This window comes from Ochotona princeps, chromosome 19 (assembly GCF_030435755.1).
Source record: "Ochotona princeps isolate mOchPri1 chromosome 19, mOchPri1.hap1, whole genome shotgun sequence".
Lineage (NCBI taxonomy): Eukaryota > Metazoa > Chordata > Mammalia > Lagomorpha > Ochotonidae > Ochotona > Ochotona princeps.
Window position 1 is genome coordinate 45,332,252 of NC_080850.1, and position 19,704 is coordinate 45,351,955.

A 19,704-nucleotide genomic window follows, 5' to 3' on the forward strand; every position below is an offset into this window, starting at 1 on the left:
AAGCCTCCAGCCACCTCACCAGACTCAAACGTGTTTTCACTTTTCTTTTTGGTTTGAACAGATTTACTTTTCAAAATGTGGCCTAGGATATATTTTCCTTTTTAAAAAAAAAAAAAAGATGTGTTTATTTTTATTGCAAAGTCAGGTCCTATGCAGGAGGCGTGACAGTCTATGGGGCGCGCTGGGCTGATCCAGAGCAACCTCTGGCATACTTAACACTGGCTGGCAACAGGCCTGGTTGGGGAGCGTGGGGGAGGCCTTGGCTGCATGGAGCCTACCACTAAGGGGCACAGGAACTGGAGGGAGGCTGAGTTCTGGTCGGGTCACAGTTGTAATCCCTTGGCACAAATATCGATTCGGCTTTGACACACCATGCCGGATTAGACCACAGCACAGTTTGGTGCTCCGGAGGACCAGGATAGACGTTGGACGGGCTCGGCTAGGCCTCAACCCCAACTGAGCCATATATGAGATATACGTGGGTATGGACGAGCCGTGGCTGGGCTGAAACTCTCAACAGCAGGAACCAGAATGGACTGAAGAGCGGAGCTGGCTGAAGGACCTGCTGGAATGCGTGAAGCCCGACACCAGGAAGGAGTCGGAGGGAGGAATCTGAACAGTTCCTCTGACAGGACACTGACCCTACAAATAAACGCAGGAAGCATGGAGGTAAACAACCCAGAAGAGGCTTTGGAATGTGACCCACTGGCATACACTTGGCTCGGGTTGGGGCAGACCAGGCTGAGTCGGTTCACGTCATCCACTGGCAAGCCCAAGCGCTGAAACTGTGTGGGGGCCTGGCCGGGTTTCGTTGCGATAAAAAAAAAAAAAATACAAAACACAAAATGCCAAGGTGAAATGGCCTGTGCCAGTAGGGAATGCAACACCCGACCAGCACACCTCCCACTGGTTTAGGTGAGGGACGAGAGTGTGATGGGCAGAGCCGGGGAGAGATGCGATACTCACTGGTTCCAATAGAGGTCGGGGCTCAGAAGAGAACCAACCCAGGGGTTAAAACCACCAGCTGATCGGAGTGATGGACAGTGGCGGGCACTGTGCTTACTAGTAGTACATGTAGGAGCCTGGACTGGGAATGCCTCAAAGTTTCTTAGGGGATTCCCCTGAACAAAATGGAGGAATCAAAGCACTAACCAAGAAAAGATGGAAAATGGAGTAGATCAATCAACCACCTCAGGTATATGCTTTCAGCAGAAAACTGGACAAGGGGAAACCCTAAGATGGACTATGTCAATCAGTGGACTCTGCACCAGCCTCATCATACCTGGACTGTTGCTGATGATATGTTGGAGCTTCTAATTGATCGAGGTGACGCTCTGCTGGCTCTGCCTTCAAACCTGAGAGGGCCTCCCTAAGAGGCCGTTGAACTTGAACTGGACAAGTGGGATGCTGGACTCTGTATGGTGTAAACTTTTAATTAGGGAATCTCAACGGAACTTGAACTGTGGTTATGCATCAAGGTGAAGGAATTCACCATGGGGGAAGGGTTTGGGGTGAAGGGGGGGAATCCCAGTACCTATGAAATTGTGTCATGTAATACAACGTAATAAATGAATAAATGAATATTAAGAAAAATTTTATCAAGAGAAAAAAAAAAAGGTCCACAGAGAGGAGAGACAGAGAGGAAGATCTTCCATCTAATGATTCACTCCCCAAGTGGCTGCAATGACTGATGCTGAGCCAATCCGAAGCCAGGAGCCAGGAACTTCCTCCAGGCCTCCCATGCGGGTGCAGGGTCCCAAGGCTTTGGGCTGTCCTCGACTGCTTTCCCAGGCCACAAGCAGGGAGCTGGATGGGAAGTGGGGCTGCCAGGATTAGAACTGGTGCCCAAATGGGATCCAGGCACATTCAAGGTGAGGACTTTAGCCACTATTATGATCATATAATATTATGAGTCTTCTACAAATTCAAAAAACGTTGCAAAGATACAAGATAACGAAAACAAGCTTAGATTATCCCACAAGACAGGAAAAAATTTCTCAAAAGAGTGGATTCCTATAAACTATTCATTTCCATAATCCTATTCAAATGATGGGAAATAAAACAGCTTTTCTTTAATCAGTATTTTCAGATGTGTACTTAATAGTCTTATGACTCTTTAAGCACAGAAAAGTTCCAAAGTAAACTGGCAAACACCTTCAAGTAAAGAAACTGTTCACTTGTGCAATGAAACACTACCCCCTTGTGGAAATTTTATAAAATGCAGCCAAAGGTAAGCACAGATGTTTCATGAACAATTGACTGAGACCAACAGAATGCAGTGTGGCACATGCTGGCAAACCAGGGTAGGGGGCGGGCCTGGTGGGGGTTACTGTGGGTCACTCCGACTAGGCTGCAGCTCCCACTGGTTTATGTGAGAGCCGAGTATGTGCTGGGCAGAGCCAGGCTGGACTGCAACACCCATTGGTTCCAGTGGAAGTCGGGACTGAAAACAGAACCAACCCAGCAATTGCAACCACCAACTGATCGTGGCGATGGACTGTGGCGGGCCCTGTGCTTGCTAGTACATACAAGAATCTGGTCTGGGAACACCTCAAAGTTTCTTTGGGGATCTCCCCAACTGAAATGCTGGACTCAGAATCCTAACCAAGAAAAGACAGAAGACAGAACAAGTCAATCAACCACCTCAGCTATATTTTGGCAGTGAAATACTGCGCAAACAGAGACTGTCAATTAGTGGATTCTTGAACGACCTCATCATGCTTAGAATGGCGAGATCGGCAGCAATTCGTAACTGTTGAACTATCCAAACCACTTGAGTAAGACCGTCAGAGCATGCCCCACATCAGGGGCCTGGGATGGGTGGGAGACTGGGTGGGGCTTCTCCCTTTATCTCCCCCTTTACCCCAGATTCAGAAAAAAAGCAATGTGGAAACAATAGTCTTACCCACTTTCCTTTGGCCCTTGAACCTTTTTACCCTAATTAACTATGTAAAGATTGTCAAAAAATATAATAAAAAAAGGGAAAAAAAACTTGAGCAGCTAACAGTGATTTCAAAGTTCTCCTGCTGATCACAGACATATCTAAAGAAGTGGCCTCATTCACCCTACACCGGAATTCCCACATGCTTCCTCCTTGCCTCACATTAAGTTGAACTTATTCAGTCAATCAAAATACATTCTTCATTAATAAGTGATCATCTCCCTGTCTTTACCTTAAGCTGCACTTATTCAGTCAATCAAAATGTATTCGTGATTACTAAGCAAAGCAAGTGTACTTACACCTGCAAAGAACATACCATTTATTACAAGCAGATGAGGGAGGAGCCCAAGGCAGCCTTTTCCTTGGAGCACCCACAGGGCAGCCGGCTCCGTGTAAGGGAGCCAGGGCACCCCCCACTGAACCCCATCTTGGGCTCACAGAGGCGCACCTGCTTTCACATACAGTGGCCAGGACACAGTTGGCAGCCACTAGGACTGCTTCTCTCATCATCCTTTTACAAAAGTTGTTGTTCTCCAACCTCACCAAAAGAGAAGAGAGTTAGTGAACAAAGCAGCAGGGCCAGGGCCCGACGTCAAGGGTGGCACGTCTCCACCATCCCCACCCCACCTCTGGGCACATCCACCTCCAACTGCGTGGCCCAAAGGAATCAAATGAGCTGTTCTGGAAGGCGAAATGGCAGTGCTTTCAAGGTAAACTAACATGACTACATGTTGCTGTAACCTACTAACTGCTAACACAGATTCTATCTGTCAAGTGTGATGTGTCCTAACCTGCTGAGATGCGGAGACATGAGGTGGCATCCAAGCAGCAGGACAACCCAAGCAGTACTGCGTACACTGTCTTTCAGTGTCTTGTTACATAAACCAGACAGAAATCTAGACTGGCCTTTAGTAATCCTGTTTTCTGCATAGGTCTTTAGCTCACAAGCAGCTTTCCACACTCCCTCTGTCTGTGCTTCAGCCCCGCCTTACGTAATGAGCCACTCCAGACAGCACATTCAGCATCCCAACTGTTTCAAGATGGCAGTTCCAAAAACCGAAGCTAGCCTCTGTTAAAGCCAGGCGGACTGAAGCTGACAGCTTTTATAAGCTTCAAGAGATTACCTTTTGCACACAGGACTGTGATACAGGTGTGTAGGTGGCAGATAATGCTGTTCATTTATTAATTTATTAAAATATTCAAGTATGAGGTTGATGGCCATGGACCGCTCACTGCCACCCTCACTCCACCATCTAACAATGCTGTAAACTCAAGTCTGAATTGCTCCACTGCCTGCCCTTACAGACTCTCACGCAGGGATGCCAATTAACCTGAGCTGACCGCCTAAAGGCCTCACCCCTGCATCGTGCACACAGTGACCTCTACTAGTGATTGCCCGCACATGCTCAGCTGGTCCCTCAGGAACAACAGGCCACCTGACTGCAGAGTGAGACGCCTTCCTCTTTCTTCAACGGGGCGGGGCTGGGGTCTGATCCACAGGATACCAGGCTTCATCACACCGTGGGCATGCTCCCCACTCCTCCTGGCCCACCTGGGCACAGCCTGGAAAGCCCCACTCTGGATCTCAGAGCACCTCTGAACCTGCTGGGGCTCCTCGGCCCCGCCACCCCACAGGTGAGGCCCGATTTCTGCAGTCACCCATCTAGCCAGGCATTTCTCACCCTACCCCTGCCCTCACCCCGTGATGTATCCTCCTGTGATTTTCTAGCCACTGACAACTCCACTAGGCCACAAATACAATCAGAGTTGAGCCTCATCTTTCACCTCCATTGCAGTGTGGTCCCCAAACCAACCTGTTTCAATGGTTCTAGAACAACGAAACAGAAAACAAAGTCTGCCTAACCATGTTTTTAGACTACCCACAGGGAGACATTTGTCTAATGATTAGACACTCACATCCCTTATTGGGCATCTGAGTTTGCCCTCCACTCCTGACTCCAGCTTCCTGCTAACGCACACGCAGGACCCGGAAGGCATGGACGCAGCTGTGGGATCCCTGCAACTCCAGCAGACCTGACCTGAGCTCCGGGTCCTTAGCCTTGCTCCTTGTCAGCGGCTGCTGCGGAAAAGCGGAAATCTCTATCCTCTCAAACACAGTGGGCTTTTTGGTTTTTTTTTTTTAAGTATCAATGAGTAACACAGATTCACAGGATCAAGAGGGAGATTGGGTGTGTGGAGCAGAAGGCTTTGCCTTCACATCCACAAACCAGAGGCCTCCTCTTTTATATCAGACACAGTCTGAATAAGGTTTCTGCTACTTCCCAGAGACCCCTGACTTTGAACTCAGCCAAGGAACTGCTCTGGCCAATGAAATGTGCGTGAAAGAGGCCTGCTGCTTTCAAACAGAAGCTTGCAGGGCCACCAGCCAGAGCCCTCATTCTCCCTCTGCCCCTGTAGCCGCCATGCTTCAGACGGAGCCCACTCTGGCAGGAAGTCAGGAAGGCAAAGCAGACCGGAACCTGAAAGGCCAGAAACAAGGGAGTAACCCTTCTGACCACAGGCTCGTGAGACTCAGAGGATGGTAACAGCCTAGCCTAGCCAAAAGATGAGTTACATGAGAAACATGCTTTAAAAAAAGATGTGTCCACTTGTTGAAAGACAGAACAACAACAGAGAATGACAGGAAGAGAGAGGAGGAAAGAGAAAGCTCTTCCATCTCTTGGTTCATTCTTCAAACGATCACAACAGCCATGATTGGTAGAGGTGGAGCCTGGAGACAGGAACTCCTTCCGGGTCTCACAGGGATGACAGGAGCTCAGACACCAGGCCATCATCTGTTGCCTTCCCAGGAGCTCCGGCAGGTAGCCACAGCTGAAACACACACTCCAGTGTGGGATGCCAGCCTAGACTGCCACAACACAGCGCCAGCGCACAACTCCCAGCCTTACTTCTTACTGGCCTCTGAGCTGGTCAGAGCAACTGACCCTTCTGTCTTCCAAAACAATGTATTCTGATGCCACAATCACATCCCAGGTTTTCCTATCCATCTTATTTACTTATTCATTGATTGATTGGTCACATGCTCAGGAAAAAAACTATGCTCAGCAGAGCAACATCACCATGGAAGAAACGTCAGTGTTGTGACATGACCCAGAGCATGCATGTGACAGCCAAAGGACAGGAGTTGGGCAGAAGCAACACCCTCCACGGCTTCAAAGTCCACAAGCAGGTGCCAAAACGTAGAAGACATTGACCGCAAACTCCGCAGTTCAACTCAGTGGGAATTCTCCCCTTTGAAACCAAACCAAAGTTGGCTCCTCAGCCAAGTTCAGCAAGCATTTGTAATCTACCTTGTTGAACTTTCACCTTGGCTTGCTGCAACACCAGCATTATAACAAGACAACTAGAGAACAGACACACCACAGCGCCCTCTGTTGAGCTGCTGCTTCTTGCACTCAAACACTTCTCACCTGATTTGAATAATTCCCAGGAAAAATAGGAACTAAAACAGGCCCAGAAAACATGCACTGCTGGGAAACAACTGATTCTAAGATACAGAAATTACTGTTGCAGACATACCAGTCCCTTCCCACCCTCCCAAAAGACTAAGTCAACAGTCAAGGAACAAACAGGCAAAGTACCCCCTTGGCACAGGACAATGCTTTTATTTATTTATTTTTTAAAGATTCATTCATTTTATTACAGCCAGATATACACAGAGGAGGAGAGACAGAGAGGAAGATCTTCTGTCCGATGAGTCACTCCCCAAGTGAGCCACAACGGACCGATGCATGCCAATCCGAAGCCGGGAACCTGGAACCTCTTCCGGGTCTCCCACGCGGGTGCAGGGTCCCAATGCATTGGGCCATCCTCAACTGCTTTCCCAGGCCACAAGCAGGGAGCTGGATGGGAAGTGGAGCTGCCGGGATTAGAACCGGCACCCATATGGGATCCCGGGGCTCTCAAGGCGAGGACTTTAGCTGCTAGGCCACGCCGTGGGGCCCAGGACAATGCTTTTACAAGAGGCAAATGGGCCCAGCACATCTGCCTGGCAGCTAAAGTCCTCGCCTTGCAAATGCAGGGATCCCATGTGGGCATTACTTCATGTCCCAGCGGCCCCACTTCCCATCCAGCTCCCTGCTTGTGGCTTGGGAAAGCAGCCAAAGACAGTCCAAGGCCTTGGGACCCTGCACCTGCATGGGAGACCTGGAAGAAGCTCTTGGCTTTGGATCGGCACAGTTCTGGCCATCGCGGCCACTTGGGGAGTGAACCAACGGATGGAAATTCTTCCTCTCTCTCCTCCTCTGTATATCTGACTTTTAAATGAAAATAAATAAATCTTTAAAAAAAAAAAAAAGAGGCAAATGACTCTTTGTAAGTACAAGACTGTTGCACTTACAAAACTGAGTAAAACACATGGGCCAAATAAATATTAAGATGATGATGAAATATTAAGAGCTAAGCAGTAACAAAGAGGGAGAGAAACTGCATGTGTCTTTAGATTCCAACATCAAAGACTCTTGGGAGAGCCTGGCAGAGAGGACCTGAGCTGCACAGCTGCTCAACGACCCCGCGCACAACGACCTCGTCAGCATCGGCTGTGCCGAAGGCAGCAGAGGCCATAACCTCCAAGAAGGACCAGCAGCCTGCAGCCCTCACTCAGGGTAAGCACACTGGAAGACCCAGCTTCTCCCCAGGGAACCTGCCAGCTGCTGACTCTCCATAAACAAATGTAGGGAAATTGCCCCTTCGTATTTCCTTGTAAAATGTAGGAATTCTGGGATTGGGAGGGTATCACGAACCAACAGTTTTTCCCCAGGAAAGATAGTAAGTACTGCATCATGACCTCTGACCTCCACACACACCCTGCACTTACCACTCCTCGGCAAATGGCCACACTGGCTCCAACGGCCATCCGCAGCCAAGGACATCAGGCCGGGCCATCCAGAGCCCGGAAACCTCCCAACGCTGACATCCTTCAAGAGGATATGCCCTGAGAGATTACAAACTCACAGCTGCCGCAAGTAAAAATTTTTGATTGTTTAAAAAAATTCTTTACTTGAAAATTCTTGGTCAGAGGTAACAAACCCACACTCTGGATTCCCCTACTTCCACACTCCCAGTTTCCAAAATTCAGTGGTTTCTTACTGGTACCAATAATTTTAGGGGTCTCTTCTCACAGGATTACAATCCTCAACACCACAGTCAAGAACCTTCTTTGTATCATGCATGTTTAGCCCCTTTATTAATCCAGCCTTTGGAGAGGGAGGGGATCTGTTGGCATATGTCACCATTAACATGGCATTCAACTGTGACAAAGTATTTGATAAAAAACAAAAACCAAAAAAACCTAAAAAGTGGCTTGTGAGGACTGTAGTTATCAGCTACTGATTACAAAGAAAAACACCAACTTACCAACGACTGAGGCTCCTCTTTCTGCAAAGGCGAGGGCATAGGCTCGGCCCAGTCCTAAGCAAAAAAAACGAGACAAGCAGACAGTTCAATCCAGGCCCATTCAATCCCAGCTCTAGGCAGCAGGCAAGCAGTTAGCACTACAAGGGCAGAATCCTCAGTGTTCACCTTCAACCTCCTTCCACAGTCTTTTGCCTGCAGACTTTAAAAAGCCTCAAACTACCTCCCCCACCTCTTCCACCTGCCACTTCCCAGGATTCCACCCACCTGCCAGGACGCCGCACGTGGATCAGGTTCTACCAAGACACAGGTGGATGTAATTTAAAAGGTGAGTAAGGCAGAAGCCACCTTCCCAGGAGTTCTGGCCATCAGAAAAGAAACTGATTTTTTTTTTTTTCTAGGTTGTGAAGAAATGGAGGAGAGGTTGTGGTGGCTTGTTGAAGCAGCTCCCCGATCCCGGGTGGCAGCACCATTCTCCAGGCCCTGGGGTCCTCTGCCAGCCTGGACAGTGGCAGCGCCATTCTCCAGGCCCTGGGGTCCTCTGCCCGCCTGGACAGTGGCAGCCTGTCTCAGCGGGGACCATTCTTCATGGCCTCTAGAACCCGTTCCTGGAGGAGCTGCCTAAAACCTAACTGTCTAGTTTAAATCCCTTCCTGTCCACAGTATCAAGTGATTTCTGCACCTGCCATAAAGCTTGTCTGTACAATCATGAGGAAAGAGGAAAAAAAGAAATTCCAGCTCAAAATAGTAAGGGATGTTCTTATATGTCAAAATAATAATAATCCTGTATCTATGTAAGTTTTATAGCTATAGACTATCTCAGAAAGAACACATAATTATTACCACCGCTGGGGAAACAGAACTGTGTGGAGAGAATCAGGGGTGACAAGCACATTTTTTAAAAAATCTTTATTAGTAAGACCCATTACTCACTAGATAAACTGGTAAGCTATATTTAATAAAAATTAATTGGCAAATAAGTATGCAAGTAATTGAAAATGTAAAGTAAATATATACATTAAGTGTTCCAAAACTAGAAGGTATCATTAATGATTTTAGAATTTGACCCCCTCTAAATGGATACAGCCAGTTGAGGAACAGGACGTGTTAAACTCATAACTATGTAGTCACAACACACTCACTTTTTAAAAATTGTTTTTCAACACATTAACATTTTACAAAATCAATTTGGTGGGTGGCAGCTAGTACTCAACTAGATAACAAAACACAGAAAACTGGCAGGTGCACTGTGTTGTTGGCCTTGCCCGCGCCATGAACTTGGTTAGAACTCAAGGGCTTCAAACGCCAAGGGCAGCGCATGGCCTCTTTCAATAACAAGAAGTAAACCAAACACCGCCCTCCCCCTTAAAAAGAAAAAAAAAAAAAAGATTAAAAATGAATCTAGAAACGGAAGCAGCTACCACGAATCCTAAAAGCATTTGGGGGAAGGCAGCTGAGAACCGCATTTCATCAACGAACACGTGAAAGCGCGTTATGAATCAACTGACCGAGGGCTGTATTTGTGACTTTTAACACACGCGCACAAAGTTCCCGCAGCTGCATTGAGGTGCAGAAGGCACGACCAGGGAGTAGCCCAAGGTGCACCCCAAGATGAAGGTGCTTTGCGGGGAGAGGGGAGTTCAGAGGTTACTTATGCCAAACTGGGGCAAAGACACCCCCAGCTCCGCCCATCCCCGGACAGCGTCGACGGGGTCTGACCCGCTTGTTTCACAAACTGTGTGTCCTTCAGCAAGGGGGCTGCTTCCCAGGACAGCTCCCCACAGGGCTTCTCCTGGGATGCAGGAGGGTCCGACACCTCCCCAGGCGCAGACAGCCGGGCTCCGCAGCTCCCTCGGCCCGAGCCCTGGACACATCAGCGGCCCGACCTCTGCCAAGCCTCCGGGGGACTTCGAACTCCAACCAAGCGTGCTCCTCTCACAGGGAGGCCCTCCTAAGAACTTCCAAAGTCACACGCATACACACAGGCTGGGGTGGTCAGGGCGCCCTCAAGGCGCTTTTCCGGCTTCTGGAAGAATCGGCCAAGGCCTAAGCAGAGCTGGCTGGCGGGACAGGGGGCAACCGAGGTCCGCCGACACGGTGGGGACGCCCAGTGCCGCCCGGCTCCCACGCAGGGCCCGCCCCGGTCGCCCGCCCCGGCCCCGTCCCGCCGGCTGGACCCACTGCCCCTCACGCCGCCGGACACCCACGGCGGGACCCCGGCGGCGGCCGCGCCCGGGCTCACCTCCGCCCGCGCCGGTGACCAGGACCACCCGGCCGTCGAACCTCAGCTGCGAAGCCATGAGTCCGGCTCGCAGGGACACAGCCAGCAACAGACAGGGGCGACCGGGCTCGGACAGCGGGGCAGGGGGCGTGGCGGGGGCGGGAGGTCGGGAGGGACCTGCCAGTTTCTGGGGACAGATCGGCGCCGTCGCTTCCCGAGTGCGCCTGCGCGGGAGTCCCTAGGCCTCCTGGGAACTGTAGTCCGGTGGACTCCACGCGATTTGACTGTTGGCTGCAGCTCGAAGCCGGGAAAGCTACTGGGAGCTGCGTGGCAAAATGGCCGCGATTGTGTCACCCGTTCAACTATTGTGCTATCCGTTCACACAACACGCCCTGGCTTAGAGAAATGGAGTGCGGCTTTCCTCCTGGGAGGACGGTCAGATCCAGCCCCTAAGCCAGGAAAGTGACTGAGCGTCTATCAAGATTTCTCAGGATTCAGTTCCTGGATTTAATGCATACCCTGGCCCCAACCAGGAGCCATTTGTGGCTATTTGGGGTCAGGGGACGAACCAGCAGATATTACATGGACCCTCTCTCTGCTTCTCTCCTCTTTCCTCATTGCCCTCCTCTTGCTGCCTCATAATTTTGAATTTTAAAAATCTTCCTGAATCAACCAGTTTTTGATACGAGATCATATTTAGCCCTTGTAGAAAAAAAAGTGACTAGTTAATACACGACTGGGTGAACCCTGTTAACCCTGCTGCCCACAGTTCCCCACAGATCTCTTACACTTATGCTCACCAGATGACAAGAGCCACCAACTGCCCTTTTATCCCAGATTATCTTCCCAATAATGGTTACACAATAAACAAGATTATCGATAGAGACCTCTTCCCACAGTGCAAAGGTCAGGTTTGCACAATAAATGTAACCTCTTCTACCTGCAGAACAAGGTCCTTTTAAAAAAATTTATTTATTTTTATTGCAAAGTCAGATATACAGAGAGGAGAGACAGAGAGCAAGATCTTCTGTCCAATGATTCACTCCCCAAGTGGCCACAACGGCCAGAGCTGAGCCAATCCGAAGCCAGGAGCCCAGAGCCTCTTCTGGGTCTCCCACGCAGGCGCAGGGTCCCAAAGCTTTGGGCCATCCTTGACTGCTTCTTGAATCTCTCATGTGGGTGCAGGGGCCCAAGGACTCGGGGCCTCCTCTGCTGCCGACCCAGGCCACAGGGAGGGAGCTGGTGGGAAGGTGGAGCAGCTAGGACACGAACCAGAACCCATATGGGATGCCAGCACCGCAGGCAGAAACCCAATGTGCTATGCCACAGTGTTGGCCCTGGAATGCTAACATCTTAACTAGTACACCCAATACATGCACCAGCATGTTCTTACAAAGGTCCTAGTGAAGACCAAGGAAAAGTATGAACTATGAAAATGGGAACTGAAAAATGAGGAGAGTAGGAAACGCAGAGGGCGGAGCCACACACAAAGAAGAGTGTTGTCTTGACAGGACTGTGTGCACTCGGTCACTGCTTGGGGAGAGGGAGGCATTTCTTGCACCCCAGTGGACAGTGCACAGTGGACGGAGCACATTTCTTACCCGTCCCGTTTTCCCAGGAGGAGTGGCCAGTCTCACTGAAGGGAGTCTCCTTGCCTGCACCTGTTCTGTGGGCTTTCTTCCTCCTTCCATCAAGTGCATCGACAAGCCTGGCAAGCCTGTTTCTGGGCTGTTGGAGGCCCTGCCACTCACCTCCTGTCTGTCCTTGCTTTCTCATGGGGCAACCTGGCTCAAACACCTGAGCCATGGAGTGACCAACCTAGTCCTGCCTGGCATGGACAACTGGAAAAAACAATCACATTTTCATCATCTCTCTTATTTGTTTTCTGGCTGATCCTGTTGGCACGGCTTTTGTTTGTGTGCTGCTGAAGAGCTTGAGGCAAAGGCTCCCTGAACCAGGAGATCCTGGCGCCCCATGTGGCAGCAGATGAGAACCACCCGGGGCTGGTTTGGGCTCTGTGAGCTGCAACTGGTTTTAGATTGCAGTTGTACACACTGATTTAGAACTTGCAGATCAGACGGTGGATTCTGTGGGAATCAGTACAAACGTTCCTGGAATTCACACTGCACAAGTCAGGAGCAAGTCTTAAGTGGAGATAAATTTATTTTTCTCTCTGAGTGATTAAAAAAAAAATTCCACAGGGGGCCAGAGGCCACAGCTGGGCTTTGCACAAACTTCAGGCCCACTGATGGATGCAGGAATGGGAAACTGACACTGGTTTGTTCTGGATCTCCCTAATTTTCTTCATCTTTTTATTTATGCCTTTCATGAATGTTCCAAGTTGTACCTGCTACAGCAGAGAGGATGTGCTACAGCATTGTTGGCCATAGCAAGTATATGTTTGCACCCCTTCCTGAGCCTCAGAATTTTAGAACGGGTTTATGTTTGGGTTTATGCAGGACATCAGTCTCAAGTTCACAGGGCAGCATAATCAACTCTCTCCAGAATATATTTTGCAACTGGGTTTAGGTTCGCAGACCTTGACCAACCCACACAGTGTGACTGCCAACTTGACAAGTGCAAACAGTTTTCTTGGGGTCAGCATTGTGGTGTAGTAGGTTAAGCTGCCAGCATTCCATATAGGTGCGACATCTAGTCCCAGCTACTCCTGTTCCAATCCAGCTACCTGCTAATGTGTCTAGCAAAGCAGCAGCAGATGACCCAGGTCCTAGGTTCCTGCATCCATGTGGAAGACCTGGAAGAAGCTTCTGGCTCCTGACTTCAAACTGGCCAAGTACTAGCTATTGCAGCCATCTGGGGAGTGAGCCAATGGAGGGAAGATCTCGCTTTCTACCATTCTCTCCATAAACTTTGAATGAATAGATCTTTTTAAAAATTGTCTTTTTTTCTCTGTCTGCCAGATCATCTTAAATCACTTGACTGGCAACTGCTATCCGAGTCCGTGTTCGTCCAGGCTTTGGAGATGTGTCTCGGTTGTGACACTGCTGCTGGTGTTTCCTGGACATGGTGGGCATGTAGCTGCTGCTGCCCCACGCTGGTCTACAGAAGAGAAGACACAGGAGGGTACTGCAGTAGGTCTCTGGTGCTCTTGAGGTCCTCAGAGGGTCTACAACCATCTAGCAAACCAGGCCAAGACACAGAGAAAGCACCCAATTGTGACCACTGCGCAACACTTTAAAGCTTTTCAATAGACACGAGGCTGTGTTTATTGCTTTTTTTTTAAAAAAAGATAATTATTTTATTTTGATGATTTTTACATAGTTGATTAGGTACAAAGGGTCAAGGTCTACAGGAAGGTGGGTAAGACCATTATTTCCACATTCACTTTTTCCTTCCTGATCTGGAGGGAAGCGGGAGATAAAGGGAGAAGCCACACCCAGCCTCCCAACCGCCTCCATACCCTGCGATGGAGGACAGCCGCCCGATGCCACCCCAGGGTTCCTGATGTAGGGCATGCTCCGAGGGTCCTGCTCAAGAGGTTTTGATAGTTCAACAGTTCTGGATTACTGCCAGTCTTGCCACTCCAGGCACAATGAAATCGCTCCAGCATCCATTGGTTGACGTAGTCCACCTGAGAGTCTCCATTTGCCCAGATTTTCAGTGCCAGCGCTTAGCTGGGTAGTTGATCGATTTGTTCTGTCCTCTGTTATGGTGCCAGGTGTCCTCTGCAGACCCCAATGTGCTGCCATACCCTCTATGTACACCTAGATATGCTGTCTACTGCTCTAAGCCACTAAGAAGCCCCAGCTCTGATATACACACTTCACTTATGGTGTTTTCCATTTTAATCTTGCCTCTTGGGCATGACAACTCCTGTGCATGGCTAAGATTTCACATTCATGTTTCAGCTTTGCTTATGAGTTGCTGGAGTCACACAGTGTCCTTGGTACTGTGCACAAATGAGACAAAGTCCTGGCACTTCCAGATCCTGCGTTCCAGAGAAATATGACAAACATGCACACAACAAATGAATGACTGCAGATAACTACAAGTGCTAAGGGGAATATCCATTACTTGCTAGGCACTTCTCGGTGTCCGATGAATCTCATTTCATAACAACTTACACAGGTGATGTTTCAACAACCCTCATTTTCATGTGAGAAATCTGGGGTACGAAAGGGTTAAATCACCTAGCTAAAGGGTAAGAAGTAAGGCTTCAAACTCCAGTGGTGTTGCTCTCTTGCCTAAAACAAGCAAATGGGGTGTGATTCAGAAGAGACTGGAAGCAGACACAGGACAGAGAGGAACTTGGAGAAGGTGACAGGAAGACTTGGGCAGAGGCCGACTTTGGCTGAGCGTCATCTAGCGAGAAGGAAGCAGTCAAACGAGAACTAGGACACCCTCCTGAGCAGAGCGGCCAGCACAGACTCTGGGCAGGACATGGTGTTCCTCCCCGGGTCACAGCAGACCACACACGACGGCCAAGAAGCAACCAGACCGTACAAAGTCCTGTGAGCCAGCTGAGTGTGCGCCTGGCTCTGGTTACAACAGAAAACTGGAAAGTAAAATGATGCGATATGTAAATTGTACCTTTCCCAATCTCCATTTAAGTAAATTCTGGGGCCAGCACTATGGCTATGCCATGGTGGGTTTGGGTAACCTCCTACACCCCATGTGGGTGCTGCCTTGAGTCCCAGCTGCTCTGCTTCCGATCCAGCTCCCTGGGGAAGCAGCAGAAGATGCCCCCGGTTGCCTGGTCCCCTGCCACACACGTGGAAGAGCCAGAAGGAGCTCCAAGCTCCTGGCTTCAGCCCGGCTCAGTCCGGCCATTGCAGCCATCTGGGGAATGAACCAACATATGAAGGTCTAACTCTGCCTTTCAAATAAATAAATGAACTTGTAAAAAAATGTCTTAAATATAAATGTTCAGGGAAAAAGTCAGGAAAGCATAGTAACTGATACCAGCAGGGACTTCTGAAGATGAGGTACAGCTAGTGACCCATGCATTTCTAAATTACTGCTTTTTGTAGAACATGGAAATGTACCTACATATTTGTACAAGTGGAACAAGTTAAGCTCTGTAAAGTTGCCTTTATCACCTAGGTTAAAAGACCCTCAACTACAGACAGCTGCTGGACATTAAAGCAAATATTAGACCCTACAGTGTGTGATGCCAAAATGACAAGATGGGTCCCTCCCTTGGAGACTCTGTGACAAGTGGCTATGCACATTGAGTAGTGAGCCAATTGGCTTAGGGAGCAGAGACATGGAGAACAACCCAGCAGGGTACGTTAATTAGAGCTGTACCCTAAGACTGATACAATCCAATCAGTGAGCAAAAGTTGGCTGGTTTCTCTCCATGTAAAGCAACTGATAATCCTGTGCATTGCATGAATTATGAAAGCCACTTTCAGTGTCAAGTTGAGCTACTGCCAGCTTTTATGTCTCTTGACATAGAGAAGGCAAATGGTGACTTGCGATTCAAGAGGAAGCCTGCCTTGCCTCGGTCACCTACCCTTCGCACTCAGCCACGTGGGACTTGGCACCCACTTTGCCTTACCGTCCACCTTCCTGCCCACCACCTTCAGTCATCACACTGTTTACTCCCAGCTGTCCTGTGCTTCGCCTCAACGCCTTTCATTCTGCTTGGAGACTTCAGAAACCATGTGCCTCAGACCCACGCAATCGGATGCATCCAAAGCCTGGCTTCGCAATTCACGTTTTTGTCACTTTCAGTAACTCTTTGTGCCCAATCGACTGTTGCCATTTACTCCCATAATATACCCTGGATTTATTCATCGCCAGAAAGCTTATCATTTCTGAAAGCTTGTGTCCCAGCTCCTGCCCTGTGGTGCTCAAGTGCTGCTCTGGCAGAATCTGCCTTTCCCTGGCAGCCCCAGCGCCTTGATAACGATGCTTTTGGACCCAGAGTTCTTTGCTGCCTAGCTCTCCTGTGCTGCTTAGACCCCAAGACTCATCATCAGGCTACAACCTCACTCGTCCTTGTTTGTTTCAGTCCCTCTTAGAATATGTAGACATTTTCCAGTTTTGAATGCTTTCTTTCATACCTTACTGAAGGCATGAATTATTTATAGGTATAATTTCTAATATCAAACAGGTAGATTTCCTAGAAACTTTCTGTTAAACACTGCACAGCCCCATGTATTACTGTCCAAAAAAAAGAAAAAAGAACCCACTCTGATTTAGTCTTTTAAACAAATTGTGATTGGTTTTATGACCCCCTGCAGTGTCTGCTTCCGTAAAGACTCCATATATACTTGAAAAGAATGTGCAATGAACATTCTGGGGGCTCAGGGCTCAGCCTTTGGGCATCAGATCATGTTTACAAACCATATTATCAAGACTTCCACAACCTTACTGATAACCTGCCTGCTTCTGCTAACAGTTACTGAGACAGACATGTTTAAAATACCTCACTATGAATATGGATTCTCCTGGAGGCCCTGTTCTTTCCATTTCTTGTTTTACGAATTTTGAAGTTATACCAGACCGGACTCTCCTGTATGCCCCAGAAGATAAGGACCTGGAAACTACCCAGGCATTACTGAAGAGCGTGAGGACCCTCAGTAGGGTTTCTATTTTTAAGTCCTGGAGCGATTCTCTGAGTGGCCTTTCACTGAGGGCGAACACTGTGGCTAAAGGGCGCTTTGATAAGCCTATCGCAGGTTATAACCCAGTTCTTTAGGGATCCATGCCAAGACTGGAAGCTGCTAAAACCCTGGGAGACACGCCTCCAAAAGTAGGGGCTACTGTTGTGCACAGACAATGGGACAAGCATTCACAGCAACGAGGGTTTTCACAAGGGAGCAGGTAGCAAAGGACCTCTCTGAAACCGGCATCACATCCAGGACTCAAGGAGGTGGCTGGTGTAACAAGGACAGCTACCTAACAACAGAGTAAATCTGAGTTACCTACAATCACGAGTTACACTTCTGCTTGAATATCATCTTGCCTTTATGTCTACATAACTGGAATAAACAACTACCTTGCCTGGCCAACAGGCACCCAAATCTTCTCAGTCAGTTAATTTTTTTTTTTTTTTTTTAATGAGGAGACACTAACGGTGTAATCTAGAACACCAGCAAGACTTGGCATTCATAGATGGTTAGAGGCAAAGGCCAGCATGAACGATGGCTTGAGTTTCTGGCATGAACAATGAGTTTAGTATTTCACAGGTTTTTTAAAAGATTTATTTTTCGTTTTTATTGGAAAGACAGATATTCAAAGAGAAGGAGATACAGAGAGAAAGAGCTCCCTTCTGCTGGTTCACTCCCCAAGTGGCTGCAGTAACCAGAGCTGAGCCGATCCGAAGCCAGGAGCCAGGAGCTTTTCCCATGTGAGTGAAGGTCCCAAGGCTTTAGACCATCCTCGACTGCTTTCCCAGGCCACAGGCAGGGAGCTGGAAGGAAAGTGGAGCAGCCAGGACACGAGCCAGCACCCTTATGAAATCACAGCAGTTACAAAGCAATGATTTGGCCACTAGGCTATTGCACCAGGCCCTGATTTTCCGTTTTAAAGAATCTTTTCAATACCTTTTTAAACAAAGTGGCTGGTGGGTACATTAGATATCTATTGCTGTCTAGCAAATTAACTCCAAAGTCGAGATGGCTCCGCATCACAATTATGTTCTCAGCTTCTATAGACCAGAAATCTGGGCCTGGCTTAGCCGGGTAACTAGAGCTTAAAGGCCTCCACGAGATATACATGGCTCTGCCATAGTTTCAAGCTGCATGTGGGGAAGGGCCCATTCGGAGCACAAACCTGTAGTCACCACATTCGTCAGAGCCATCGGCTGGAGACATTGCTGTCGTCTGGATTACTCCACAGCGCGCAAGCCAGCTTCCCTGCACATGAGCAAGCGAAAGAACAAGAGAGATTAGCCAGGAAAGAAGGTCTACCGTTCCTGCCATTATCTGCAATCTTTGTTTTAACAAATGGGCATTGCTATCTAGAGCAGCTTTAGGTTCAAGGTAAAACTAAGCAGGGAGCAGAAACCATATTTGCACAAGGTCCCCCACAGTCTGCAGTGCCCACTAGGGTGTCACGCATGTGACAACGGATGGGTCTGCCCTGACAGGTCATGATCCCCCACAGCCCTTAGTGGACATCACAGTGCATTCTTGGTGCTTGAATTACTGCATTTCATTGCTGACAGCCTAATACCATGGGCTGGGTATCGTTTAATAAAAGAGGTTTATTCTGGCTCACAGCTCGAGAGGTACAGACGAAATGCCGCAGATGGCAGCGGCCTTCTTACTGTCAGTGTGCCAAAGTGGAGCAGGGTGCCACATGGCAAGACGGAACACACAGGTATGCAGATCTCCTGTGGCCTCTCTCCATCCCCCTAGAATGTTGCCAACATTCAAACCCTGCAACCTGTACCCTGATGACCTGATCCAGCCCCCGTCGTCTCCCAACAGCCCTCCCCCACGTGCCATGATTGCATTAGCCTCCCCCTCTTCACCAGTGGCATTAGATAGTAACACCTGCATTCCTGCAGCGCACACTCAGCCCATATCAGACCACAGCAGGCATGTGCTTGCTTTAGGCTTCCGCCAGTGTGCAATGACGCACATCCACCCATCATTGCAGTACCTTTCCATGGCTTTCCGCTGCCTGTCTCTCCACTGTAACCACTGCTCCTTGTACTGTAGTTTTGCCTTTTCAAAAATATCCTGCGATTAGAGTCATACAGTGTGTAACCTTCTCGTATGAACTTTTTTTTAGAAAGTAACGTGCATTTCAGCTTCCACATGTCTTTTCACAGACACCTGTGTGTGCGCGTGCACGCTGAATAAATGGACACTGACTAAAAGCAGCACACCCTCCAGGGGGCACCTTGCTTGCGGCCAAGTTCAGAGAGGCCATAGCCTTTCCGTAATCTTGGAAATGATGTCATGACGTCTGCAATAGTCTGTTCATCAGCAGCAAGTCCACCTGTCCAGCCCAGGTGCCAAGAAAGGACATGACAGAAACACAGCAACCCTGAGAGGTGAGGCTCATGGAGGGTGATTTAGAGGGCTCCGGCGCTCAAGGGAGGCACCTTGACCGTGGCCAAGGGGTCAGGCCCGTTCTTGAGGTGCCAGCAGAGTCCACTCTTGCATCAATGTCCCACCGTTCACCAAGACACTAAAAACACAAGGGCTGCACTTGCCCCACGTGTCAGCGATGCTCCCAGTGCGGAGCA

The 19,704-nt window shown here is 49.0% G+C and overlaps 1 protein-coding gene across 1 annotated transcript in view; it reads right to left on the reverse strand.

The window, feature by feature from the left end:
• HSD17B4 (hydroxysteroid 17-beta dehydrogenase 4) overlaps nucleotides 1-10,768 on the reverse strand; it is a 64,204-nt gene extending 53,436 nt beyond the window's left edge. The window contains exons 1-2 of the mRNA XM_058677413.1: nucleotides 10,557-10,768; nucleotides 8,318-8,371 (exon numbers count right to left, since the gene is read on the reverse strand). Coding sequence (XP_058533396.1) covers nucleotides 8,318-8,371; nucleotides 10,557-10,614 — 112 coding nt within the window. The 5' untranslated portion in view covers nucleotides 10,615-10,768. The remainder of the gene's footprint in view (nucleotides 1-8,317; nucleotides 8,372-10,556) is intronic.
• Between the last annotated feature and the right edge of the window lie 8,936 nt (nucleotides 10,769-19,704).